Source organism: Pezoporus flaviventris, unplaced genomic scaffold (genome assembly GCF_033815535.1).
Source record: "Pezoporus flaviventris isolate CSIRO_AGI_PZ_B2104156 unplaced genomic scaffold, CSIRO_AGI_Pfla_v1 ptg000015l, whole genome shotgun sequence".
Classification (NCBI taxonomy): Eukaryota; Metazoa; Chordata; class Aves; order Psittaciformes; family Psittacidae; genus Pezoporus; species Pezoporus flaviventris.
In genome coordinates this window covers 16,047,666-16,075,540 of record NW_026892563.1, presented here as the reverse complement: position 1 = coordinate 16,075,540, position 27,875 = coordinate 16,047,666, and the positions used below count along the sequence as shown (strand labels likewise).

At 37.9% G+C, this 27,875-nt stretch overlaps 1 protein-coding gene across 1 annotated transcript in view; it reads left to right on the top strand.

Annotated features, from left to right (window-relative positions):
* The window catches only part of TTC3 (tetratricopeptide repeat domain 3), a 69,797-nt gene that overhangs the window by 1,745 nt on the left and 40,177 nt on the right, over positions 1-27,875 (top strand). Inside the window, exons 2-15 of the mRNA XM_061453603.1 lie at positions 95-140; positions 2,782-2,914; positions 4,039-4,123; positions 5,318-5,371; positions 7,231-7,354; positions 8,292-8,377; positions 9,143-9,237; positions 10,989-11,051; positions 13,917-13,971; positions 14,673-14,835; positions 14,949-14,997; positions 16,343-16,466; positions 19,526-19,580; positions 26,092-26,146. Of these exons, the coding sequence (XP_061309587.1) occupies positions 95-140; positions 2,782-2,914; positions 4,039-4,123; positions 5,318-5,371; positions 7,231-7,354; positions 8,292-8,377; positions 9,143-9,237; positions 10,989-11,051; positions 13,917-13,971; positions 14,673-14,835; positions 14,949-14,997; positions 16,343-16,466; positions 19,526-19,580; positions 26,092-26,146 (1,187 nt within the window). The remainder of the gene's footprint in view (positions 1-94; positions 141-2,781; positions 2,915-4,038; positions 4,124-5,317; positions 5,372-7,230; positions 7,355-8,291; positions 8,378-9,142; positions 9,238-10,988; positions 11,052-13,916; positions 13,972-14,672; positions 14,836-14,948; positions 14,998-16,342; positions 16,467-19,525; positions 19,581-26,091; positions 26,147-27,875) is intronic.

Sequence of the window (27,875 nt, the reverse complement as noted above, 5' to 3'; positions counted from 1 at the left end):
GTATTGGTTTAATATTTAAAAACAGTTCATCAATCATAGCTAGTGTAACACATTTGTGAGATGAACAATGTTAAAAATATATGTTTATCTTTAGGGTCATGCAGTGTTTGTACAGCGATCACCACAGAAGCCTAAACCAGGTATATAAACTAAAACAATATTACATACTTTCTAATACACTTTTTATGCTGTGTTTAGACCTTTTGATTGCTATTTCACTTTTTTCCTTATTTTGTCTGAATAAGTAGAAATTTATTATTTCTGTGCAGAAGCATTAGTATGTTCTTTTACACTGGAAGAATTCTCATCTTTTTATCTTAACGTAATGTGCAAAAGACTACTATATATTTGTGAGAACAGGTAAATCCTTAGTAATACGTGCATATATGCAGACAATTAATGTTCCAGGATGGTGACTTAGGCTTGTGTTCATTACCTGTGTGTTAATTGTAGATATATCATAGCTGTATGGATCTAAAGATACATTCAAGTTGATCTTTGTAGGTAAAATTCTGCAGTTACAACATTTAAAAATAATTTTTAGTTGCAGAAAATCAAGTGCTTCAAAAGTATGTCAAGTTCTTCAAAACTGTAACATGTTGGACACTCATATGAACACAGCCAACTATGTAGAATGTATTTTTGCATATATTCAGGATCTCAGATAATACTGCTTCTGCTCTGAGAATGATTGATGCCATCTCAATAGTGTAAAAAGGATCTTTACCTTTTAAAGACAATCTCTGAAGGAAATGGATTATGTTTTTGAAAGAGCCATGTATCATGCAGATAATGGCCTCTGGAGAAAAAAAAGGAATAATATTGCTGATTTTATTGTACCATGTTGCTATGAACCACACTACTCTGGACTTACTGTAGAAAATAATTGACGGGGTACAGTTAAAAGAGGCTCATGTTTTACCTTGAACATTAACAGCCATTAAACAGCTCACAGCCCTTGTTAGGCTCCTCATTTAGCAGCAGATGTGTCTATTAATTAGACCTTAAGATCATCTAGTTCCAACCCCCCTGCCATGGGCAGGGACACCTCATAATAAAAAATTTCACCCAAGGCTCTGTCCAGTCTGGCCTTGAACACCACCACCACCACATTCATAGCTTCCTTGGGCAACCCATTCCAGTGCCTCACCACCCTAACAGTAAAGAATTTCTTCCTTATATCTAACCTAAACTTCCCCTGTTTAAGTTTTAACCCATTACCCCTTGTCCTATCACTACAGTCCCTAATGAAGAGTCCCTCCCCAGCATCCTTACAGATGTCCTACAGATACTGGAAGGCTGCTGTGAGGTCTCCACGCAGCCTTCTCTTCTCCAGACTGAACAGCCCCAACTTTCTTAGCCTGTCTTTGTACGGGAGGTGCTCCAGTCCCCTGATCATCCTCGTGGCCCTCCTCTGCACTTGTTCCAACAGTTCCATGTCCTTTTTATGTTGAGTACACCAGAACTGCACACAGTACTCCAACTGAGGCCTCACGAGAGTAGAGGGTCAGGATCACCTCCTTTGACCTGCTGGTCACACTCCTTTTGATGCAGCCCAGGATACAGTTGGCTTTCTGGGCTGTGGGCGCACACTGAGGCCGGCTCATGTTCAGTTTCTCATTGACCAACACCCCCAGGTCCTTCTCCTCATGCTGCTCTGAATCTCTTCTCTGCCCAACCTGTAGCTGTGCCTGGGATTGCTCCCACCCAGGTGTAGGACCTTGCACGTGGCATGTTTAAACTTCATGAGGTTGGCATCAGCCCACCTCACAAGCGTGTCAAGGTCCCTCTGGATGTCATTCCTTCCCTCCAGCATATCAGCCGAACCACACAGCTTGGTGTCATCGGCAAACTTGCTGAGGGCACACTCAATCCCACTGTGCTTGTCAGCGATAAAGATGTTGAACAATACCGGTCCCAACACCAATCCCTGAGGGACACCACTAATTACGTGTCTCCAGCTGGACATTGAGGCATTGACCACAACTCTTTGCATGTGGTCATCCAGCCACTTCTTTATCCACTGAGTGGTCCATCCGTCAAATTGATGTCTCCCCAATTTAGAGACAAGGATGTCACATGGGACAGTGTCGAATGCTTTGCACAAGTCCAGGTAGATGACATCAGCGGCTCTGCCCCTGTCCATCAGTTCTGTAGCCCCATCAATAGAAGGCCATCAAATGGGTCAGGCAGGATTTCCCCTTTGTGAAGCCTTGTTGGCTGTCACGAACCACCTTGTTGTTTTTCATGTGCCTTAGCATGCCTTCCAGGAGTATCTGCTCCAAGATTTTGCCAGGCACAGAGGTGAGACTGACTGGTCTGTAATCCCCTGGGTCATCCATTTTCCCCTTCTTGAAAATGAGGGTTATATTTCCCTTTTTCCAGTCATTGGGAGCTTCACCTTGCTGACATGATTTTTCAAATATGATAGACAGTGGCTTAACAAGTTCATTTGCCAACTCCTTCAGTTCCAAATTGATAACATATCAGTGCAGTTCAGAACACAGGTAATTCCTTGAGCAAGGAATGTAAAGCCTACCAGCAGACCTGTGTTCTCCCATGCATACTGCTTCTATGCCTCCATATAAATTCCCTCTCCTTCAATTTATAAAGCACTTGAAGCTGCCAGATGTATTTAGAGTGTTCAGATTTTCTTGTTTTTCCTTATGTAGTACTTAAGAATACAGCATGGAAATAACTGATGGTTTGAATGTTTATTTTGACTTCAATTACTTGTAATGCCTGAATTGAGTAGTCTGATTCCTAACTGTTTTCTTGAAGATGTTGATCCCTGTGAAGTGTGGTGCAGTCAGCCAGTTGACGTATTAATAGAATGCTGCAACATTATTAAAATACTCATCTTTTGGCCTTTTCTCTTCAAAAGTGAAAGCAATTCTTTGGCAGCAGATTTGAAGTAAGTAATCATATTTCAAAGTGATTTAATCAGCCTTTGTTTTGGGTTGGTTTTTTTTTCTGTTTGTTTGGGGTTGTCAGTGAAAGTTCGTTGTATACTTTCAGTAGCGGTTACACTGTCTACAGGAATGTTTTTACCAGTGGCCTAAGTTAGTTATGGTTAGAAGGCGTTTTCCTTTTCCAGGCTGAACAGCCCCAACTGTCTCAGCCTTCTTTGTATGGAAGGTGCTCCAGCCCCTTTATCATCCTCATGGCCTTTCTTTGAACTTGCTCCAACAGCGTGGTGTCCTCCTTATGTTGAGGCCGCCAGAACTGCACACAATACTCCAAGTGAGGTCTCATGAGAGCAGAGTAGAGGGGCAGGATCACCGCCTTCGACCTGCTGGTCTCGCTTCTTTTGATGCAGCCCAGGATATGGTTGGCTTTCTGGGCTGCAAGTGCACACTGAAGCCGACTCATGTTCAGTTTCTCATCAACCAAAACCCCCAAATCTTTATTTGCAGGGCTGCTCTGACTGCTCTGCCTAACCTGTAGCTGTGCCTGGGATTGCCTCAACTAAGGTGCAGGACCTTGCACTTGCCATGGTTAAACTTCATGAGGTGCATGTCAGGGTCCCTGTGGATGACATCTCTTCCCTCCAGTGTATCAACTGCAGCACATAACAGTGTTGTTGGCAGACTTGCTGAGGGTGCGCTCAATTCCGCTGTCCATGTCACCGACAAAGATGTTGAACAGGGTTGGTCCCAACACCGACCCCTGAGGGACACCACTTGTTACCAATCACCAGTTGGACATTGAGCCATTGACCACAGCTCTCTGTGTGCAGCTGTCCAGACAGTTTTTTATCCACTGGGTGATCCATCCATCAAATCCACATCTTTCCAGTTCAGAAACAAGGTTGTTATGTAGGACAGTGTTGAATGCTTTGCACAAGTCCCAAGTAGATGATGTCATCTCTCTGCCTCTCTCCAGAGCAGCTGATGTTGTCTTCCTGGATAACATTTGTAACTATTGAATTTGTAACCATGGTCCTGCTTAGATCTAATTACCGTAAATAGTAGTAATGATGACCAAATAATGCAGTGTTATTTTCCTAAATAGAAACTTGTTCTGTTTTTTGAGCAGCTCACAGATTTTAGACTGGAATTGGAAGAGACTCTGTGATTTAGAGGTTTTGGAAGACCTTTCCGATTTAATGAAAAAAGTTGTTGTAAGTATTATATTTTAACTTTGTGTAAGTTTTCAAGTATAATAGGTTAATTAGATCTGTACCTTGTGCATCTTGGGATGTTAAATTAGACATTTCCTTTTGCTGGAGTGAAAAACTTGTCTGATAGTTGAATTGCAGCTTTCTAGAAAGAGTGTCGTAGGCTTTATTACAGTTTGGATAACTTACTAAGTATTTGCAGAGTCGAGAATATAGTTGACTGGGGCCCTTGTAAATTTCTAAAAGAGTCATATCTGTGAGGAAAATGGCACCATTCCTGGATGTGCAAGTTAAATACTATTTTTTCCCTCATTCAGCAAATGATACTTAAAATTTGATATTGTTGTTGACTTAAAACAGAAACAGAACAGAGCAGAGGAGAGAATGATATAACAAATGTTCTCATCAGCTGAAGGGATTTTTTTAACTTTTATTTTTAATTTAGGTATGATAAGTTTGAAAAAAAAACCATCAAAATTCTGTGCTCAACCCCAAGCAACTTTCTTTGATGCGATATTCATGTACTGTGTTACCTTGTGGATTCATACTTCATTATGCTGGTTTTGCTGCTTCCTCCTTTAGGCTATCTGAGTGCTCTGTTTTCACCTTCTTGTACTTTAGAGTGTCCCTACAGTTTTTCCATTTTATCTTGTGTGATGTGTTCTTTGTGCTGTTTCCTTCTCTGGTAGTCTCCCATTCAATCTTTATGTGTGAGAGTCCATGTATATTCCTCTCTCCCTGTTTACTTCTGTTTCCCTCTTCTTACTTCCTCAGCCTGTATCTCCTCTACGTAAAAAGATTGTATGTCCAGTAGTAAATTTTATTTGGAGGAGCATAAGGTCTCAGGAGAAGAAGTACTGTTGTTTTGAGTGGTTTTCATTGGATATATCAGCTGGTTCTTTGGTATGTAGGTAACTGCAGAAGTGGTTAAAGTGGCTGACTTTCCTAACCAGATGTAACAACATCCATGCTTTCCTATTTCCATGTCAACATTTATTTGTTTTTCAACAAAAATGGTAGGGGATTTGCTACCAAATACAAATCTATTTCTTGAAACTTTGAAATGGACCAGAGCAACTGTCCAGATGGTACTGCATTCAACCAGAACAGAAAATGTTATTGAGCCTCAGCATATAGAAACTAAAGCTATCAGATCTAAATAACTTGGTTTTTATTTGTTTTCTATCCCTCTTCCAGAACATTCCAACTTTTATTCATGGTGTACTGAATATTGGCAGCAGAGTAGAACATGTAAGTTTCTCAAATTGTTTTTAATAAGAATGCTTCTTTATGTGTGAATAAAACCAAAATATTTATACAAATATCCCAAACTTGAAAATGCTTGCATAAACTGAGTCTGAAGTTTTTAAAGTATATAGATACAGGACTGGAGTTGCCAGCTGTTGCAACTCTGAGTCACAAACCAAAACCTGTATGTGACAGGAATTGCAAAACAAGTATCTTAAGAAGACCAAAAGGAGTGTCCTCTCTTTCTGTGCTGGTATTGGTGTGTAATGCTGAACGGCTAGGTGTGGGCAAATAAATACACTTTATGTGTAAAGATAAGAAGTTGTTCCTAGTATAGTAGATGTCTTCCAGAATGAACTATTGCAGAAGAAGAAGAAAGAAAATGAAGAAATAAATACTACTGAACTACTAAACAGAAAAACTCTCCAATGATAATAATAGTACAATTAAAATTGTAATACACACACTTCCTAGTATTGGACTGTTTTCCCAGTGTTATGCTTATCCTTGCACTGTTTCTTGGGATCCTGAAGTGAATGCTTCTGTGTTTTCTTGTGTGGAGTGGCAGGTATAGCCATTGCTAGCTGGAGTTCTCCGATGCCAGGACTGCTGTTGACGTTTTCTTTGTCTTCATCCTAGGGTCTCCTTAGGTTCATTTTAAAAACAGATTAGTCATAACCACCTGGTCAGAAGGAAAATTTCTGTTACAGTTAAAGCCAAGTTAAAACAGAGATCTAAGCAGGTCAGAACAAGCTTGGGATAAACATGACAAGTCACAGCCCTGTGGCCTTGCAAACTCTGCATAAAGCAATGACAGTGCTGTATGATGGGGCTACAGTGCTACAAGTGGGGGACCACTGAAATGATACAGAAGTTCTCTTCTTTGGAGATGGGTTGGAAATCTTTTATGAGATTATCAAATAGTGATACCGATTCAATCTGAAGGACCGTGAATGGCAAGAGCGAGAGTGTGATTCGAAAACCTGTTAATCCATTGCCAAATTTGGTGTATAGTAGACCTTTACTCGTTACATTTTTCAGCTTGTAAACTTTGGACAGTGAATGTTCTTAGTTCCCCTGTGTTTGTCATTTTCTTCCCACTTTCCAGTTTCTGCTGTCTGCTGTAGGTTAATTGCAAAAGCTAAATTAAAAACGGTGAAATTAGAAGGCAGTATCATAGCTGAGAATTGCAATGGGAGAATAGGTACGACTGTATGTTACTGCTGGGTCACCCAGTTCCTATATGTTTAGTGATAATTTGTCTTAGTCATGTGAGTTTTTACATTATTTTTCAAAATCTGTTGGCTCAGGTAATGTGGGAATATCCCAGGCAATGGACATTCTTCACTCAATCACTCTCCTTCAGTTAAAGCTCTGGAGCACCAGCAATTAAATACAGTTTTAGTAGAAAGGAAGTAATGATTTACAGAGTTGAGTCTTAGCTCTGCCTGTGTCTCTAACAGCCTGGAGAACGTTGCTTTTTCTGATCAGGCTTGTCACTTCGCACTGAAGCAATTTTGTGTGCAGTCACTGAAAAGAAGTTTCTAAATCAAAATCTGTAAATTGAGTGGCTCCTCTGTCTCCTGTTGAAAGAATGACTGTTTTCATTTTGTGAATATGCTCTATTATGCTATGCTTGTGTTATCTAGATAGTTGTGTTTACGAGCTGTTGTCTGTTTCAAAGGCTAAAAAATCATTAACAAGTGCATAGTGTGTTACAGTAGTATTGTTTGTTATATTTACATGGAATGCTTCCACTATATTGTCAGTGAGCTGCTGGTTTGTGTGGTGGTGTTTTTAAGACTTTGCTTTGTATAGAATTATTTTTTTTTCTTTATTTTCCTTTTCTTCAATTGAAATAGGGTGTCTTTGATTTTGGGCATGGACTTGATTGGGTCAGATACACAGGTGATGTCAGTATTCTGCAGAGGCTAGAGAAACTCGGTGGTTTTGGTTCAGTGTGTCTTGGAGTTTTCTTTGGTCAATGTAAGTATGAACACTTTTGGGGAAACTGTGGTGAGGAAAGTCACTTGTGTTGTAATTATGAAATAGTGAATGTTTGCATGTATTTCATTACTCTGGGAGCAACTCAAAAAGTGACTGGGAAAATAGTGGTGGTGTGGGGGTTTTTTCCTTGTTTTTTGTCAATTCTTCCTTGAATTTCTATATGTGGGTCGTATTTACAGTGCACATGTTCTTTCTGAACAGAACATTTTTGCACATTGGTGTCGCTTATGGCCTGTATGTGTGCCCTGTATAGTTTTAACTTAAGGTTAAGTTGTAAGTTGCCTGAAATACTGTTTGGGTCTTTCTGTTAAATGTTTGGCAGAGGTTTTTGTCAAAATACTAATTAATAGGTTAGTCATATTTCAAAAATAAGCATATGTAGCTCACTGAAGTTACCCTGAGATATTAGCACTGGCAGTAGAACTTCTGCTGAAATTGCAAAAAGCTCCAGGCTGCTGTATTTGACACGTTTAGTGGCTTCTATTCCTGTACTTTTGCATATGTGCATTCTAACTCAGTTGTTGCAGTAACAGTGTAGTAGAAATTTAACGTACATGTGAGAAGAAGAATCTTTTTATAGTTAAGAACCAAAGTACAAATTCTTTACAATACAGATCTTTGCAGATCTTTAAAATGCAAATTCTTTAAAATACAAGTTTCACTTGGTTGCTTGAAACTAGACAAGTACATAAACACTTTACAGTCTGCAGCCAGTTATTTTTGGCTTGCCCAATAATAAATAAATCCTTTTCTTTTGAATGTTTCTTTTGCTTAATTTGTTTCTGTTATTTAGTTGATATGTCAAATTTTGCTTCCAGTCAGAAAACAGTGTGATTCTTAGCAGCAGCAGATAAACACTACTTCTTGTCATTGGTAACTTCTTCATCCACTATATTTCTCTGAATTTTGTCTCCAGGCAAAGGTTATATTACTAAAGTTGCTTTGGAAGATTGTAATTTAATTGAAGAATTTAAAGCTATGACCTGTGAAAACTGTAGGAAGGTGAGAGAAAATATCAGAATGTGTTTGTGCTTTTCACTTTCTGTTGTTATCTTTTGAGGGTTTTTAATGATTATGAAAATGACCTGGTGATTAAAGATGATGGTAAGTAGTTGTCCTGACATAAATAGTTACCTTGAGACATCCTATCCTAATAAACAACAAATTAGTTGTTTATGTTGCCAGTGTACATTGGAAAGTGTTCCTTTCCTTAACCCCCCAAAAGCTCAAGGTAATGCAGTTAATGTTGGTAGAAGATTTTCAACTTGATCATTTTATTACAGAAATAAGATGCTCTCAAATTCTTTGCCATGTGTTCCTTTAGTGTAGATGTGTAGGGTTTCTTTCTGTGGAAGTCTTCTTAATTCCTTTGTCTTCCGTGCTTCAATTATGTAGTTCAGGAACTGCACTGAAAGGCACCGAGTAAGGAACTGTATGCACTGTGCTTTACTCTGCCTACTTTCCTATTTGACATATTCTCACTTTTGATAATGACTACACTATGGAACTCAGGAGAGCTTTTGAGTTAGTCCTGCTTTTTAATTATTGTTCGTTGTATTCTTGTCTGCAAAAATTTTCATTCATGCACTTCTAAGCTTATTAACTGCAGTGAATTGAAAGTATTAAATTACAGCTAATAGCGCATATGTAACATTCTGTTTCTATAAGCATAAAAACTGAAGTGCCTCTTGTCAGTTTTCTTTACTTCTCATTGCAGATGAGTTTAGTTACAGTGGTTACTGAGGTTTTTTTGTCTTGATTTCACAGAACAGTGAATCTATGAAACAGAAGGGAAATGAGGAGTTTTCCCAAGGAAACTTTGATCATGCTATAATGTCATATACTAAAGCCATAGAGTTTTGGTAAGAACTAACTAACTGGTTAACTAGATTGTGTTATATAATATGTGTTCAGCTTATTCAGATTTATGCTGGTTTTTGTATAGTTTTGCATGAGCAACTTGGAGGCCAAATGATAGCTTTTTCTAAAAAAAAAAAATTAGGTATCTAACACATTTTTTGTTCTATTTCATTTCTTGTTACTAATGGTTGTTTGAACTTGTACTGCCCCAAAAGTCCTCTTAAGGCTTAAAACTGATTTAAAAGGACTAACAGTAAGTATAGTAAACCCAGGAAAGGAAATAAGTTATCTGGTATGAACAGCTGCTGTTAGCATCATCCTTCCTGAATACTCTTCCAGCAGAACAGTATGACCAACTCTTGCAAATGTTTATCGTCTCAGCTATGACACAGAACAAGTAAACAAGAACAAATATTTATTTTTAAGTGTAGTCTTGGCACCTGTGTATGCAAAAGACTTAATTTCCTTTTGTAAGTCTTCTTTAATTTCTTCTCAGAAGTCATTTGCTGAACAGCTTTGGAGTCTTCCCTGGGCTCTGTAAATGGGCAGGGAGACTTCCTTTAAGAAGATTAAATGAGAATTTGCCTCATTCATATAGAGCATTTGCCCATTTCCTATAGTCCACGTGGAATGTCAAGTAGTTACAGAATGCAGGCTTGGAGCATATCGCTGCTTGTGTTGTAGTTGTGCAAATGCTGCTTTTACAAGTCCTTGTGTCTGTGAAATATGGTGAAATTCATAAAGTCCCACCTTTCATAAAAAGTGATTGTGGAGACTTATTTTTTTCATTTTGAAGTCTGTAGCTTTATAATTGTGCAGTTGAAAGGGTTAGCATTTTGCTGATCCTTGCTTCAGATTTTATGTCACATAGTAGGATACATTTCAATCCCAAATTGAAGCTGATTTCAGCCTCCTTGAAAAGTTGGGTTGGCTGACTTCAGTCAAGTGACTGTGTCCAGGATCTTGGAGGAGCAGGCTAAGGTCAGCTTTGCACAGGGTAGCAAAGGGGAAGGGATGAACAGAATTCAGTGGAAGAGCAAAGGAAATCCCATGGTTTGGAAAGAGCAAAGGAAGTTTCATGGTTTTCAAGGGCTGTAGAGCTCAACTGTTACAGCTGTTTGTTAAAAATTGTCCTTAAGACCCTCCTGGAAGGTGAATTAATGTCTAGCAGCTAGGAGATCCTTCTTCTTCTGCTCTGTGCACTGTCTTCCCTTTCTCATTCTCCCAGTGTGAACCGACTGTCTTCTGCTTCATCATCGCATTCCGTCCCTAACTATGTGCATGTTCGCCTGGTCTTCTTTCAAGTGGTTGCTGGATTACATTTATTGGTTCCCCACTTTCATTCTCCATTAGGTACATTGGGGATGATTCTTTAACTCTTTGGAGCAACTGCTTAGTCTGCACGGCCAGGCAGTCAAGCTGGCTTTTCCATGTTCTGTGCTTCATGCTCTTTTTATTGCTCTTTTCCTCCTCACCTTTTTTTTTTTATATTTTTTTTCTTTTTCCTTTAAGGTAGTCTAAAAGTGACTTTAATTGGTTGGAAGTCACATTAGTGGGACCAAATCTTACGAATTGTTACACAATTGAAACTAATATTCTCATTGACTTGTAAATCAGTGGGGGTATTCAAGGAAACTTGTAAATAATTGATGCTAGACTGCTTGCAGACAGTTATTGTGAAAGCCTACTTTATTTTCTCCTTAAGATTTTCAATAGTAACATACGCTACTAACTCTTAATAATTTTCTTTAAGTCCTGCAAACCACCTTCTGTATGGAAACCGAGCTCTTTGTTTAATTCTCACACGGCAGTACAAGTAAGTAATCCCTTGTTTATAATCTGAAATGTTGTGATCCTGCAGTTAGAAACTGTCAATATACTTAGGAAAATAATATTCTTAAAACTTAAGTATATAATAATTGTGATATTATTACCTCAGACAGCTGACATTAAGAAAAATGAGTAATATTAGATGTATCTTCTGGCAGTATGTACTACCACTTAAAATTTGTGTGTGTGTGCCTTATACAACAAGAAAAACAAATCTCAGTACCTGTGAGTATTGTGATTTTTATTAAACCTCTTGAAGAAGAGATCATTGTGAGTATGTGGGTTATTTTTGTTAAGACAGTTGTTAATCTAAAAATCAAGCAAGGTGGATGTATACCTTTTATGTAAAGCCAAACCAAGAATTTATTGCTAGTATAATTGAAGTCTTAAGGGCCTAATTTTTATTAGCCCTGATCTAATTGTTGAAATAAAAAGAAAAAATATCAATGTAATTAAAATTGATATGCACATGATTTTTTGTTTTTGCCCATTTTCCTGGTGTTATCCTCCCCTCTTCCACTGCTCCTCTGGATGGGTACCAAAGTTGGCAGTTCCATTGCTGTAGCAGTGGGGTTAGAAAGCTGTAGGTGAACAGAGCCCTTCTCCATGAGAAATGTGATGTTCATGCTGATGGTTTCTTCTTCCTCACTCTAGAATTCACTTGGGTTTGCTTCTGTGTTTACTAATGTGCTATTACACCTTTGCTCTGTTGGTCTGTGGCACCCTGTTAGGTCTGAGTTTACTACACATAGTACTTTTTATGGATATTACTTTTTGTTACCCTTAAAGTCATATTTTTCCAGATTTGACATGTCTTTAACTGACCATTGGTGAATTGTTTATAGCCATGGGGTCTCCATTGACAAGATTGTGCCCCATTTCTTATTATCTCCTGCCTATACTTTGTTGCATTCTGTGTCTCCACTTCTCAAGGCCTCTGCTGTCATACCAGCGTTGTATTTCTTTACAGGACATCATTGTTCTGGAATCATAAATACCTCATTCTGTATAGATAGCAGTTACAAGCACTTACTCCAGCTAAATCTATGGTTGTACCACACAAATATGAACAAGTAGCTCAAATTAACCATACACACCTGCTCAATTAGAGAAGTTGATGTCACACTTAAGTGAAAGAAAGCAGCAGGCAGGTGAAACTGGAGTTGAGGCTGAGCAAGACCAAGAACCTCAGTCTTGAGGTTTTTGCAAACTCAGTATCTTAGATCCTGTTGTCAGTGGTGGCAGTCCTGTACTATGGGACCAGGCCGTTAACAGTGTTCTCCAGATCATCTGCTGGAGCATTGGAAGCTTTTACCAAGGTGTGTGTATTCCTCCCATTTTCAGAGCCTCATGAGAGGCAGTGATCATGTTCCCTCCCAGGCTTTGCTACGGGACAGGACCTTTTCCTGCAGCTTGGCCTGATGTCGTGATGTTTTGACTGTGCTCCACTGGAGCAGCTGTCCTAGCACTGCGCCAGACTGTCGAAAGGTGGCACTGGAGGAAAGACTGGGTGGGTAAAAACAAAGCACAACAGCATACATTAGAGAACAAGTCAAACGCTTCAGGTTTTTTTAAATCTTTTCAACTGCTTTTATTACTATCTTGAGGTTCTGTACCCCACTGACTCTTACTCATGCACTTTTTTCCTTTTGTTTGCGTCCCTTGCAATATGAGTATGGTGCAATTTCTCCCACTTTAATCCCTAGTTCTATTGTGGTCTTTTATTTCTTACTAAGTTTTTAAAATGTATTGCTACATCTCTAAATTCTGCTGTTACTGCCTTGTCTTAGAATTATTGTCTCTTTCAGGCCTTTCCTTAGTATCCAGCTTTCATTGCATCTCATTGTCCTCCTTCAGATCCCTGTGTACAAGCTTTCCTGCTATAACAGTTACGAAAACCAGAGGTAGTGACTAGGCAGTTTATGGAGACTTCTGTGTGAAACACGTGTGGGTTGTTTAGGGTTTTTTCCAGTCTTCCTCCCCTTTGTGGGGGTAAAATAGTTAAAGCCTCAAGCTTTTGCAGTTAGGTCTCACTGCAGACATTTTGTAAATGCTCCACTGAGTCAGCATGACCCAGCAATCAAAGGGGAGTGTGAGATTATTTGTAAACTTCCTTGTCTGAAATAATTCGTATGTGACCACTCTTTGTTGTAATTTACTACATCCTGCTTATCTAACACATAGCTGTAGTTCAGTGAAGAGCGAGTGGTGCATCCCAAAGTTACATAAATTCTTCAGCTGTCTACTGTGGACAGCACTGAAAGCAGCAGAGGCCATCACTGGTGCTCTGTGTTCTCTCGTAGAGCCATAGGGATAGTCTGCTTCTCTTCTGATCAAAATTGTAATTCTAGTTATTCCATGACACCTTGTATATAAGAAGTCAGAGTCAAGCATGTTTTTCAGACTTTAGTTGTCAGGAGTCTTGGAGGTTACTGTTTTTCAGTGCTCAGCAGTTATTTGCACTCTGGCTGTGATTATATAACTACTCTCCAATATGATTTTTGTCAAAATATTTAGGTTTGGTGTTAAGGATTTTTAATAAGGCTTTGGTTTTTAAAGGAACATTTTGTTATACACCAGCTAAGGTGGAGGGGATACATATGCAGAAATGCTGGAAAACCTAGTAGGCAGGAGGAGGGAATAAATAATTGATGGGTGAAATTGTTTAGACTGTAACATTTTAATCCAGGTAAGTTTCAGCTAAGAAGTGTTGTCTGGCCATGCCTTCACGCAGGTGAATGAACTCTTCTTTTATTCACTTGTGTTTTTATAGTGTCTTTTACATCTGATCTGTAGGTTTTTCTAAAGTTTAAGTAATAAATACCTCTTCTTTTTCCGTCTCTTCTCTAAGGAGAGCCCTTGCTGATGGAAAAAGAGCCATAGTTTTGAAGCCTAATTGGCCAAAGGTTAGTTTCATATACATTTCAAAGTTGTCTTTTGTTGGTACTGTAAACTACTACAAGAACCTGGAATCTTAGTTACAGATTTGACCCAGATAGATGTGGCATGTTCTCATCTGCATTCAACACAGTAAATTTAAAGGACAGTAGAACGAGCGCAGTACATTTTGGACTAAGAATTCTGCTTCAGTCAGCCAAGTACATAGTTTGCTTGTATTTTTAAATTAAAGATATTGTTTTGACATGCTTGTAAGTGTTGTTACATGGTGTTCTGCATCTGTAAAGAAAAATACACTGTTGTGAGTAGCTATGTTATCACAATGCTTTACAAAGCATATATGTAGTCCTTACAATAAAAAAATCCTGATTAATGAACGGCGTGTATTTACCAATATTCTTGGCCTGAAAAAAGAGTAAATAAAGGGATAGTTACAGAATTGCAAAGTAGTAGTTGAGATTAGGGGAAAACTCAGAATTGCTCTTTTCCAAAGCCGGAGGCTAGACGCTACTTCCAGTCAATTCTCTTTCTGAAAGTTTCAGAGTTCTGAGTAGTTGAAAACTTTGATTATTCATCATATGACCTGAAATAGATGGAGTAGGTAACTTCTGAGTATACAAAATTTTACTTTGTTGCAGCTGGTTTGGATAGAAACTTTTTTCTTACTTGTGTGAAAGAATGCTTAAAATTTAAACTTATGTCTGTGTAGGGTCACTACCACTTCTGTAAGGCACTGTCATTGCTGGGCGAACATGAACTGGCTTTGAAAGCCAATGAGAGGGCTCAGGATCTGTGCAGGAATGTTCTTGGTGGACTTAAGGATCTTATGCAGCAAAATGAGAAATTAAAGAAGACATTAGAGGAAATTAATGGTAACCTTTACTGATTTCAAGATCTACCTTAAACATAGCACAATTCCTTCGTTGGTAACTTTCCTTTGAAACTAGCTAATATTTTTTTTCCCTTCCTGTATAATTTTCTGTAGCTATTAAACAGCATAAATGGAAACCAAAGAAGTCACTTGTTGAGAAAAAGTAAGTAATTGCCAAGTTTCCTTTCCTTTTTCAAACTTAGCAATTCTTAGTATAAGTAATATATAGCATATATATTGCTTAAATTTTGTCATCTATGAGTGAATAAAAATGGAAGAAATAAACTTACCAGAAATGCAGCCATAGTGTAGCCTAGGAGTAAGGAGGACTTCTGGAAACCAAATAAGCTGTCTTGAGATGTGTTCCACTTCCAAGCAGTTTCCTTCAGTATTAAGTTTTACAAATGGGGGAAGTCATAGAATCATAGAAAGGTTTGGGTTGGAGGAGACCTTAAAGATCATCTGGTTCCAACCCCCTGCCGTGGGCAGGGACACCTTCAACTTAGACTGGCCCTGAACACTTCCGGGGATGGGGCATCCACAACTTCTCGGGGCAGCCTGTTCCAGTGCCTCACTACCCTCATAGTGAAGATTTTTTCCTAATATGTAATCTAAACCTCCCCTCTTTCAATTTAAAGCGACTTCCCCTTGTCTTATCACTACATGTCCGTGTAAAAACTCCTTCTCCAGTTACGTTTTTGTGGAGATCCTTGTCCTGCCAACTTGAAGTACTTTGCTGTTGGGAAAATTGGGTGCATGAAAATGTCAGGGCAGTCATAGCCACTTTTTTGTGTTATCTTTGCTATGTGAAGTTCGCTAGGATAAGCTGACTTGAACTGAATGCTAGCGAATGCATTTTGGCAATGGTACAAATGGATGTGTATCCTAGTTTGTAGGAACTTGGTTTTGCCACATCTGTGCTTTTGCCTTGCCCGGAGAGAAGAGAGTAAGAGGGATTCCATATTCACAGGTTCAGCTAAGTTACCATATATGCTGTAACTTTTGTATTAAACATTTGTCTGAAAGATCTTCATTTTTATTGGTCTACTTGTAGTGATGAGCTATCTGTCATTCAAAAACAGTACACTAAGCAAACTACTAAACAGCTTTTTGAAAACCTGAAAATTCTGCAGGTTAATTTTATTTCCTTTCTATATTGCACAAATAAAATGTGGCTTTGGTAAAGATTTTTCATTAGTTACCCAAATTATTTATTTATTTTTTAAAAAAGTGCAGTAATTCAGTGCCTGTCCCTTTTCTAGAAAATAATGTGCTTTTTTTTTTTTGATGTTATATTTTGGATAGCTTTGGACTGTGCAATTTGAAGGTATAAAAAAATGATTGTTTGATCAAATCCTTTAAATATGTTTATGCCATCACATTTGTGTGATGGTTAGGCTTGTATAGATATTTGTTTTTTTTCATTATACGTGTGTGGTATGTGTCCTGATTATGGGGAAAAGACATCAGCATTGAAAGACCTTGGGTTCTCTCTTTTTGCATATCAGAGACTACAGTTCTTCAGAATTCCATTTAATAAACTCTCAAGAACAAAAGGAAACAGAAAAATACAGAAAGAGAACAGAGTCTGATCCTAAAGATCATTATTGTCATCAAAGCCATGATATTAAGGTAAGTTATGCTACAGCTGGCATTGCAAGACCGTATGTTGATTTTCATCATCCTGGAATGCGTTGCTTAATGGTGTGGCTGAAATTTTGCAGCCACTGTGTTTTAATAATTGTCTACTTTCTCAGCCAAGTGCACTTTTCCTGTAATATTTAAATACCAAATCTGTGTTCAGAACTTTGGATTTGAAAGGAGGTGGGAGGTGATTGCTTGAATGAGAAGGTGGAGGCTGTATGTTAAAAGGAGGAAAGAGGTCTCTTTGGGCTTATTGAAAGTAAGACTTGAAGTCATGTCTGATTTAATAGACTGTCCAGTCCTACCTATCAATGTCATTCAGATGTGGGTTTCCCATTGGCTTTAGGGGAGGATTTAGCTAATGTGTACTGACTTTATGGGGTTCAGTGCAAGCTGCTTTAACCAAAGTTAGCAAAAGCCCTGTCTATGGATTATACTGGAGCATTGTTTTGCACTGATAATGTGATGTTAATGTATTTGCATAGTTATAGGCCATTATTTTTGTGTTCTGTAAACAGATTTTTTTTTTTTTTTTTTTTGCATGGGAAAAATGCTGGTTAACTAGTATGCTTAACTGGATTGTATTTAAAACTAGGATTTGTGGTTCTTGAATATGTTTGGCTTATATGTTTAAAATGAGTGGTATAGTTCTGAAGTGCAAGATGGGCTTGTGTTATTTTAGTAGCCCTTTGCAATTCTTTAGATACATTCTTTCATTTTAAAAGACTGTTTACAAGTGGGAAATAATCTGTTAGATTAATTTATATGGTGAGGAAGGCTTAAAGCAGAAGGAGAAGCTGCCACAGGGGAGATTTAGACTGCTTAAAGAACCACTGCCAAAAGTAGCAACAACAGTGGTTTTACTGAAGCAAGATGTTGTAAAAGTGAGGCTTAACGAAGTCTGATGGCAAGGTTCAATCTATTAGCTACTGCACAGAGGATATAATAATAATTCAAAGCTACCAATACAGGAACTTAATGCCCTGTGATATGGGGTCATGTGCAATATTAATCATTTACCAAAGACCTGCAGCTGGTAAGGGATCTTTCAAGCACAAGCAGTAACCTTGAGAGGCATCACTGCTGTGCTGCCAGCTACTTAAGAGGAAGAATGCAAAAATCTCACTCATGTATATGGAATAAAGTTGTTGGCTTGTGGTCAAATTATGTGTGATGGAGAAAAGACTCCTTGTACCCACAGCTTCCTTTGTTCCTTGACCAAATGAGTTCTGGAAGAACCATTCTCTATTTATGCGTTAATCCTGTTTCCAAGTTCATACACATTACTATGTCACCCTGTCCCTTTGGCTTTTCAACAACAGGATGGAGCTAGAGAATTTCATGGCCTGGTCACAGCCTAGTCCTTTTCTTCATTTGGAGCCTGAACCAAACTATCAGGAGTCTAGTGCATCACAGAAGCTTAACAGAGCAAACTTTATTCTCTGTTCATGGATTACTTTTGTTTCTGAAAAATAATTACACTAAAGATCCATGTTAGTTAAGGACAATCAAAGAAATCCATCAAAAAAAAAAAGGCCTCTAATTCTGACTATTAGGATGTTTTACTGGTGAAAGGGCAATGGCATACAATGTTGTTGTGGTTTAACCCTGGTAGGCACCTCATCACAACACAGCTGCTTGTTCACTCTGCTTAGCAGGATGGGGGGGGAAATCCTAAGTGTAAGAGTAAGAAAACTGGTCTTTATCAGTTGAGGTAAATACGGTTGAATAAACAAAACAAAAGCTGCATACACAAGCAAAGTGAGATAAGGACTTCATTCCCCCAGCTTTCGTTGCTGTGCAAGAGCTCATACAGTCTGGGATATCCCTTTGGTCAGGTGGAGTCAGCTATCCTGTGTCCCCTCCCAGCTTCTCACGTACCCCCAGCTTACTTGCTGGTGGAGGCGCAGCATTTGAAACAGAAAAGATACAGTGCAGGCACTGCTCAGCATTAGCTAAAACATCCCAGTGTTATCAACATTTTTAATCACAGATCCAAAACACAGTACCATACAAGCCACTATGAGAAAATTAACTTTATCCCAGCCTAAATCAGTACATTTTTTTTTTATTCCTTAAAAAACGCACACCCTAAAAAAGTGGGAAGTTAGGGGATTTTGTTGATGCTTACCTTGTTTTAGGTGGGTTTCACTATTGGATGTCATTGGAATTCCCCAGCTGTTGCCTGTCTTAGGTCGGTATCATGGGAAGCCCATAAGCCATTCCTGTGCTTAAGTTTTCCTTTGCTAGATGCATGCAGACTGTGACAGTCCTGCTGTAACAGCATGGAATTAAAATTTGAATAATCAGCCTCCAGTTTGCATATAGACAGTTCTCTTTCACACTAATTCTTAATAAGAAACATTTGTGCCTCTTTCTGGTTGTCCATAGCATTACTATTGTAAGATAATTAATAAATTGTTATAATTTGGCCTATAAAATATGTTATAAGTAAGCTATTTAATATAGAAAACAGGATGATAAATAAAATTAATGTGCTAGTGAGGTCAACACAATTTAGCAAAGGAGAAAAAAAAGCATTCAAGTTTCACAGGAGGGTGGGGCAGCAAAAAGCCCAGATGACTCGTTAGTGGGGAAAATGAAACCAATGTCTACAGGAAAAGGAACGGAAATGAAAGTTACAACTTCTTAAAAAAGAAAACTATTTACAGAATTCACAAGAAGTGCTTGAAGTTTTCTGGCTGTCTTGTGAAAGCTTTCATCTGCTTTCTGCTATGAAAATCTTCATAATGTAAGTCTGTAAGTTTATCTTCACTGAGGATGAATATTACTGCAGAAAAGGCTAGCATTCTCACACTAATAGATAGCAAACATATTAATCTGGGAAAAAAAGTGTAAGTGTACAAATGCACTTTGATTAATGAAATTATTTTTCTTTATCTCTTGATTTGGGACATAATATACTGAATTGTCATTGCAATTTCTTTGGTTAAACATTAGCATCTTAGTGCTTTGTTTAAATTTAGAGTGATATCTGTTTGCTTTTTGTTATCTGTGTAAAACCAGGCTATTGTATTTGTCATTAGGTGACTGACATCCAAAGGACAGAAAGCAAAGGTTGGTCTCTGGAGTTTCCACCAAGTGAGTTTGGTTTTGGTATTTATCAAGTCTGAATCGGTTCTGTCTTTGTTGTTGCCATTATTAATAAGCAAAAGTGTATTGTTATGTTCACAACGGTAAGCTGTTATGTTTCACTTCTTTTCCTGTTAGCATACTATTACTTTAATACTATTTTCTCTCCTGTATTTGTGTTATTTCTTTCATGCATTTGTAGTTTGAATCTACTTTACATGGACGAATTCAGAATTGAAACTGGAAGTAAAAAGTAGAATGCTGAGTCACAGGCTAGAAATGCTTTCTCTCCTTCTGAGGCAGATACACGGTATCTAAAAGGATCTAAATTGAAGAGAAGTAGGTAGTTTCAATATTCATAATTCATTTGTGATTACTAAAAGCTCCATATAGGTGCTTAACAAAATAATCCTGCAGTTAGAGAGGAAGGAGGCCACAAAATATTTGTCAGAGAGAATTTTGAGCTACCAACTTTAAGAGGTAGAAGTTGGTGTGATTTATTGCTCATGCTTGGGTTTTTTTAATGAATTAAAAGAAAAAACAAGACAAAGAAACAACCAAACACAGAAACTCACCACACAAATCTGTTAGAGAGAATTTACCCCCTGCCAAAACTCCTGCAGTGCCAGAGTTACTTTTCTGTGGTGAAAGTGAAGTGCAAGCAGTTCTAATCTTCAAAGTGAAGTATTTTCCTGAATTTTGCCTGGGGCTTTTTATTCCTTGGTAAACCTGCTGTAACCAAGAAAGTGTAAGATATTTCCCATCATCCCAAAATTTATTTATGATGTTTGTATGGAATACTCCTGCCAAATCTGGACCAGCTGCACACTTAACGCTGTATTCTAAAGTTGTGACCTCCAAGGCAGTGAGGTCCTTTTAGTCCTGACCATCCAACAGTCTGAAGTTCTGAGTGCCCAGCCATACTGTTCTTTGGACTTTGCATACTTAAATACTTCGTTGAATAGATGCCAAAGTGCAGTGCACTTCAAAATCTGATTTTAGGAAACTAGTGAAGATATATTACAAGATCTTCCTTTAAAATGGGCAGTAGGAGAAGTGATCTTGCTCTTGTGGACTTTGAGCATATGCAAACATCTTGAAGAATTAAAAGGATTTATTGAGAGATGGAAAATGTGGGATAGGTTGCAAAAAAAAGTCAAAACGAACATGTTGAAAGGATGTTACGTGGTAGGATAACGAAAGAAACTGTGAAGTGCTGAAGGAGCTTAATGCAGAAAGCATAAATCAGGGAAGGGGTTTAGATAAAGGAAGTCAAGCTCTGGAAGACAAATCAGTTTAGAGGAATATATGAAGGTGATGTGAAGGAGCAGAATGTGAGATGCCTGGAAGCCATAGGAAATTTTGAATGAGTTTGAAGCAAGTGACAACGAAGGGAATCCAGATGTTTTCCTGAGCTAGAAGATGTGGTTTGAGTAGTAGTGGAGTTTGATGACACATTATAAAACAAATCTTTACTGAGGCAGTGGTAAAGGTCAGCAGCAACACACCCATATGGCGACCTGTGCAATCTCCAATTGCAAACACAGGATTATAAGCAATGTCTCAACTCCAGTGGACTGCTAGAGGCACTTGGTGTATAGCACACCTGACGGCAAGATCAAATCATGCAAATGCTTTTTGAATGCAGGTAAGAGTTGTGCTGTCCTTTTGGTTCCATTAGCAGTAGTGGGATTTGAGAGAATCACACTTTACATGACTAATGTGGGCAGCGTGCTCGCTGCTGTTGTTGGTGGGGGAGCAGGGTGCTGGCAGTCTGTTTGCACTGCTGATATTGGTGAAGGGGCAGGATGTCAGAAGGATAGCTTATTTTTGAAGTAAGGAATAATGAAAGGCTGGATGTTGAGAGAGAACTGAAAATTCTTCTAGGCTAAAGAGATCAGAGGACTTTGAAATGTTGTATTGAACATAGTAATTTCAAAAAACTGTTCATTCCAGTTTTCTTTTTTCTGTTCTTCCTTTCTCCTCCTCCTCTGCCCCTCACTCTTACTATTGCAGACAGAGTGGGAGATAGATGTATTTCAGACAAAGTTGTCAGGGAGGTTCTTCTGTTCAGTCACAAGGCTCGGCAAGGACCCCCTTGTTTTCTAAACTCCTTCTCAGGGCTGAGCTTCGGTGTGGCTGGATCCAGTCTTGGTCTCAGACTTGGACAGTGGTTTTATAGATGCATATAGTGGGATTATAGATGCATAATCAATCATTTATACCACTTTGTTCTGCAGGATTAAGGATGGCAAACTTGATATATCCATAGGTAAAATAAATGCTTTAATAGGTAATGATAATTCATAATTATATGGTTAGGCCAGAGAACTTTATCTACTTGTTTTGTGAACAGGCAGGGTACTCTACAAAATGATCACACATTAGTTGTAAAATATGAACAGTTTATTAAACAAGCACGCTAAAGCAAATTGGGTGTATACATACATGTAGTGTACAAGCACAATAAAGCGAATCAGAGAGATATAATATATGAATACTACAGAGGAAAATTAGCAATGCATCAGATCATTACTGCATAGAGAGAACAGTGATTGAAAAGAAATACATCACCAATTACTACCTAATCCTCATCATCCAAGCCCACACTTCAGCCTGGAAGCCCCATTCCAGTTGATGCTGGGAATCTTGGGTAACTAGGAAAATTCCTACACAGTGCATCCACCTGTAGGTGAGGCTTCAGATTGGGCTACAAGAGGGTCCTGCTTTTATACCCTTAGAAACACAGCTGACTTTATGCCAGATCTGTAATTGTTTACTCATGTAGCTGTGCAGTTTCTCATGATCTTGCTGTTGGCCGTGCTGAGAGCATTGGCCAGGCACCCTGGCGTGGCCAAATGTGGAGGTCGTGGAACAGCTGCACACTTATGTTTTCCTGCCTCTTTCCAGCAAATGGCCATAACAAATACATACTTTAACAAATACACTTAATCAAAAACATACTTTGTTATGTTTCTCACAGTCATGAGCAGGGATCAGCTCTCAGGTTCTCATCCATTACACTACTACACAGTATGAATTTTTAGAATTACTATTCACTATAATTCACTATAACTACCATGTACTAGACTCACTGTTCCTTAAACCAATAGTTTCAAAGCTAGCTTAAGCATTAAGTAGAGATTGATTTTACCCATACCAGTGCTCCGCCTGGAGGAGTACCCTTGAGGGGTGTCCCCACTCAGGGGAGGAATTTTGACACTTTACTAGGAGGGGTGTGCTAGAATCCCTGTTGCTGAAAGGTGGGACTAAGCTGTTGTAGTAGAAAGTGATTTTCTACGAGGGTAGATTTTCCAGCTCAGTGAAACAGAATTTATCTTTAGATGAGTTTTTGTGATCATTCATTGGTTCCTCTGTTGGGAAATGCCTGGATTCACATCCTTGTTGGTTCCTCTGTCAGGAAACATCTGGTTTCATATCATTGTGATACTTAATTTTATGGGACTCTTCAGTTCGGCTGGTCTTGGATTCTTCAACACCAAAACCAGTGTGACCTTCCTCCATCACTGATAATCTTCACAAGTAGGGTGAAATTTGAGCTGTTTCACCTCCATGCAGGCAGAGTGTCCTGCTACAATTACATCAGTAGAAGAAAGTATTTGATTTGCTTTGATTTGAAAGGAGGAGTTAGGCTCTGAATGCCTCGCTGATACAAGTTTACTGTGGGTGGGGAAGAATAACTTTCTTTTTCTTCGCCTTTGTTTGTTTAAGGGCTCAAGACTTGCAGGAGACCTAATGTAGAGGAACTGTATGCTACTATATCTTATCTTAAAGTTACTGTCTTTTTTAATTTCAGTTTTTGTCTGCATGTACTATTTTTTTGAGCATGTGTACATTTCTGTTAAATATTATTGTTTGCTGCTAGTCGGAATGTCTAGCAAAAGCAATGCTACTTCTACTACTATTTTAAAATGCTTGTGGGGTAAGTGAGTCATGTTTGCAGTTGAATTAATATATCTCCTGGAGTATTTTAGCTATAATTCAGCAGGATTTGCTTGTTACTTTTATTTTAAAGTATTTTTTAAAAAACTGAAAGTAGTATCGTTTTCAGTTGGGTAGTATATGGGAGGAGTAGTTTCTGTAGGAATTTTTTCTGAAATCATATTTGTTGAATGGCTTTTAGACTCAGATCATTCAATGAAAATATAATGCTGATTAAATTCTTTCTTTTGATGGTGAAAGGGAAGGTTTATATTCCTTTATCTTAATTAGGGTTTTGTTTAGAGTGATAGATTGGTTCATTAAGGGAAAGAAACCTATATAATGAAGAAAAGGTAATATATCTCTCTCTCCAAATGGTTAAAGGATGATATGCTTGAAGTGTTTCAGGCTTTCAAAAGGATTATTGTTTTCCAACCATTAGTTGCCTATTATGAGGAGTTTCTGATGATTATTTTTGTAGCTTTGGAACTGTTTCAACAGACACCATTCAGACTCGTGTGTGACAGTTTCAAGAAGTGTTCATGAAACAGTTCTGAACACATTCAGTCTTTGTGATGCTTGTTTTTTTGTTCTGATTAATTTAAATTCTATGTCATTAAGTTCTTTTTAATTAAATATTACTTCTGATATTTACGCATTTGAGGAGGGCCACGAGGGTGACTGGAGCACCTCTCGTATGAAGACAGGCTGAAAAAGTTGGGGCTGTTCAGCCTGGAGAAGAGAAGGGTGCATGGAGACCTCATAGCAGCCTTCCAGTATCTGAAGGGAGCCTATAGGGATGCTGGGGAGGGACTCTTCATTAGGGACTGTAGTGACAGGACAAGGGGTAATGCAGTAAAACTTAAAGAGGGGAAGTTTAGATTGGATATAAGGAAGAAATTCTTTCCTGTAAGGGAAGTGAGGCAGTGGAATGGGTTGCCCAGGGAGGTTGTGAATGCTCCATCCCTGGCAGTGTTCAAGGCCAGCTTGGATGAAGCCTTAGGTGGCATGGTTTAGTGTGAGGTGTCCCTGCCCATGGCAGGGGGGTTGGAACTTGTTGATCTTAAGGTCCTTTCCAACCCTAACTATTCTATGATTCTATGATTTAACTTGAAAAATGTGTACATGAGACATCTTGAGTGAGATTACTCAAATAGGTAGATTTGTGTTTTTCAGAAATCAGTGTCTTTCAGTATTTCATGTCCATTTATGTAAGATACTTAGGTATCATGAAATAATCATTTTAAAGCATAGATAGTTATAAAACTTTATATATAAAGTGAATAAGTCCTTTTTCCAAATTTAATTTTATGGTAATTCAGCATACGTCTTGTAAAATCCATTAGGTTTAACTAGCAAAAAAAATCTGCTGCTCTGCATCCCTTCCGCTTACCCTGTGTACTAAGGAGCACCAGCCACATGTGATGCTCTGCGACTGTGTTTCTCAGGTGCCTGTTGATTTCCTAACAGTCCAGAAACGTAATTTTTTGCCTTGCTTGTGTAATTGTCAGGTTACTGGAAGGCAGCTCTTCCTTAAGTGTATTTTGTTAATGCCTTGTAAAGTTCTAGCATAAAAATCTTGAAAATGAAAACCTTCTTGACTTCATCATGAGTATGCATGTGCATGTTCAGATGCCTAATGTTATGTTTTAATCCCACAGAAAACAGTTGAGAGGTTATTTTGCAGTTAATGGCATGGCTTCCTGGTTTTGACCACTTACAATAATGTTTTCTTCCTTGTTACTAATGAAATGTTTACTCAGGTTGTAGAGCCCTGTAACTGATCAAGGACAATGTTAGATGGCTGAAGTTGTAAAGTGTATTAGTAAAGTTTCGTGTTAAGTCTTTGATGTTAAGTTTCAGAGTTAGAAATGAGTCAGTATCGGGATAGATTCTTTCTTGTTTTCATCCAGAATTTCCACATAGTAAAACATTTTGTTCTGCAATCAGGCACAGAGTTAGAAATGAATCAGTGCTACATGATAGATTCTTTCTTGTCTTTGTCCACTGTTTCCGCATACTAAACATTTTTGTTTTGTAATCAGGGACTTTTATCTTGATCTGACTCATGTTTTTAAGATTAATGTGGGTTGAACTTAACTCCTTTAGTGATGTATTATTGAAGCCTCTGAAAGTTTTCTTAGTAAAACTTCAACATCTATAGTGATCTGTTATCCCCTTTTAAAATTCTAGTTATCAACTAACAATGAATAATACCATCTGTGGTTTTACATAAGATATGATTTCTTTAGATTGCAGTCAACTTTAAAGGTTGTTACAGTATTGTAGAGTCAGATCATATCTTACAGAATTTTAAGAGTCTTCTCTTTATTTAAAGTGTCCTTTCCCCTTTGTAGGATTAATAAAATCCTATACTATTTAATAAAAATAATATGAAATTTTATAATTTAAAAGATTGAGGTGGCTTTTTGAAAAACCTTTTGCTTGTGCTAGCTTATGATATTGTGACTGTTTAAGATCTGTTATATATAAAGCAAAATGGTGAGTTCTGAGTGCATTTTTTCCCCTTTGTTTTAAGTGATGTTAATTTAGTTTGAAATACTTTCTCTTACTACAGGCCAAAGTCATCAGAACAAAGGCAGACCAAAACCTGATGACTCTGAAAAGATAAGGCAAGAAATCTGGCTTATTTTTTAATTATTATTTTGAGTTATTTTATGTAGTACTTACAAAGGTGTTAATGCAACTTTGACTTGCTGCTTGACTTTGCTAATTGCCTTGTTTATGTTGTTTATATACTCTTCAGGGTATAGTTCGTGTTAAGATAGCTGATTAAAGTGGACGAAATTCCAGTTTTCACAAAAAGCCTGTGTTATTACTTAATTTTAGTAAATGAAGGCATAATTTTAATAACTGCCGTTTAAAAAATGTTGTCTCAAAGCAAGTCACACAGCATAGCTGTAACAAAAAAGTGTGCTTCCTTTACAGGCAAGAAAATAGGAATCTTGGTCCAGTTGTCACATTCAAACTTAGACCACAGTGTAACTCAAGCTCTATCTTATTTTCAAGGCCGCTTTGTACTAATTCTACTCTGTGTACCAAATAATTTTTAAAGCGCTTCATATGCTTACTATGAAGAAGAGGTTTGACTGTGAGGAAGGCATTGTAAGTCAGTCTCAGAATTCAATACTGGAAAAAAACTTCTCCTTAAAGAGCCTTTAAATTGTTTGTAGAGCTGAATTTTTGCTTAAACCATGTAAATGTCTAATTTAAGTACATGGATACTCTCTGTAGAACATGTTGAATGTGAATTGATATGTTTGACCTTTTGGGGCCAAAATTAAATTATTCAAGATAAAAAACATTATCGACATTATGGACAAAATTTATGCTGCCATCCATTATAACACTTAAAACAAAGTTTAACAAAAGAAATCATTTTTTCCAGTGATACTGGGACCGAAATACTGCAAACAAATTTAGGGAAATCACTGCATTTGTAGGTGATTTTTATATGCCAACATATTCCCTCATCTAATAGATAGTTAAGGAGTAAAGAATTGTTACTGTTGACTTATTTTTAAGGTGATTGAGGCAAATGATGGCTGGCTACTCAAGGACATGCAGAGGTGGAAGCTTTCAGTATTTCAGCCTGAGCTGTGAAATTAGATAAATTAAGCTTTGAGTGTAACTTCTTGCTCGTATGCTTCTTCAGCTAGTGTTTTTAGTTGTGTTTAGGGTGATTAAGAGCAGATGGGTACAGCAAAATAAGCTGCTTGTATTAAAATAGGGAAGTTTTCATTAAGTGATATTTTTTTAAGACAGGCTTCTCATATAGAAGAGGCCAACTTTCAGGAAACCTGGGAGCTGAACCTGATTATTCCCAGTCCTAATCTAAGTGTGACCACAAAACCAACCATCTCTTAATCTATATTTATTACAGTACAACACTTTTAGATTTTTCCATACCTTTTTAAATACCACTGTAGCTAAGACAATTGAAATGTTGTCACAGGAGAGGTCATTTACATTCTTTGAGTGGGTAGCGGCTGCTTTCCTTTTCCTTTCACTTTAAGAGGGAGGTAAAAAATGTTCGAATTCACCATGGGAGCACATCCTCTTTAAAGTAACTGAACCATCGACAAAATTGCTTATCTCACAGGAATTTTATTAGGTATATACAAAACATGCTATTTCTCAACAAGTGAGGTGCATGGTGGGTTACAGTCTTAATCTTATCTCCATTTCTGTAACTAACAGGTTGCTTGGCTTCCAAAAATTTATGAAATCCACTGACACTATAAAAAATTTATCTCGGGTGATGAGTGTTTGTTTGATGGCTTCAAGTGTGAGACGGAACTGAATGTATATAGCAAAAGGCGCTATAGTAGCATTAAGTAT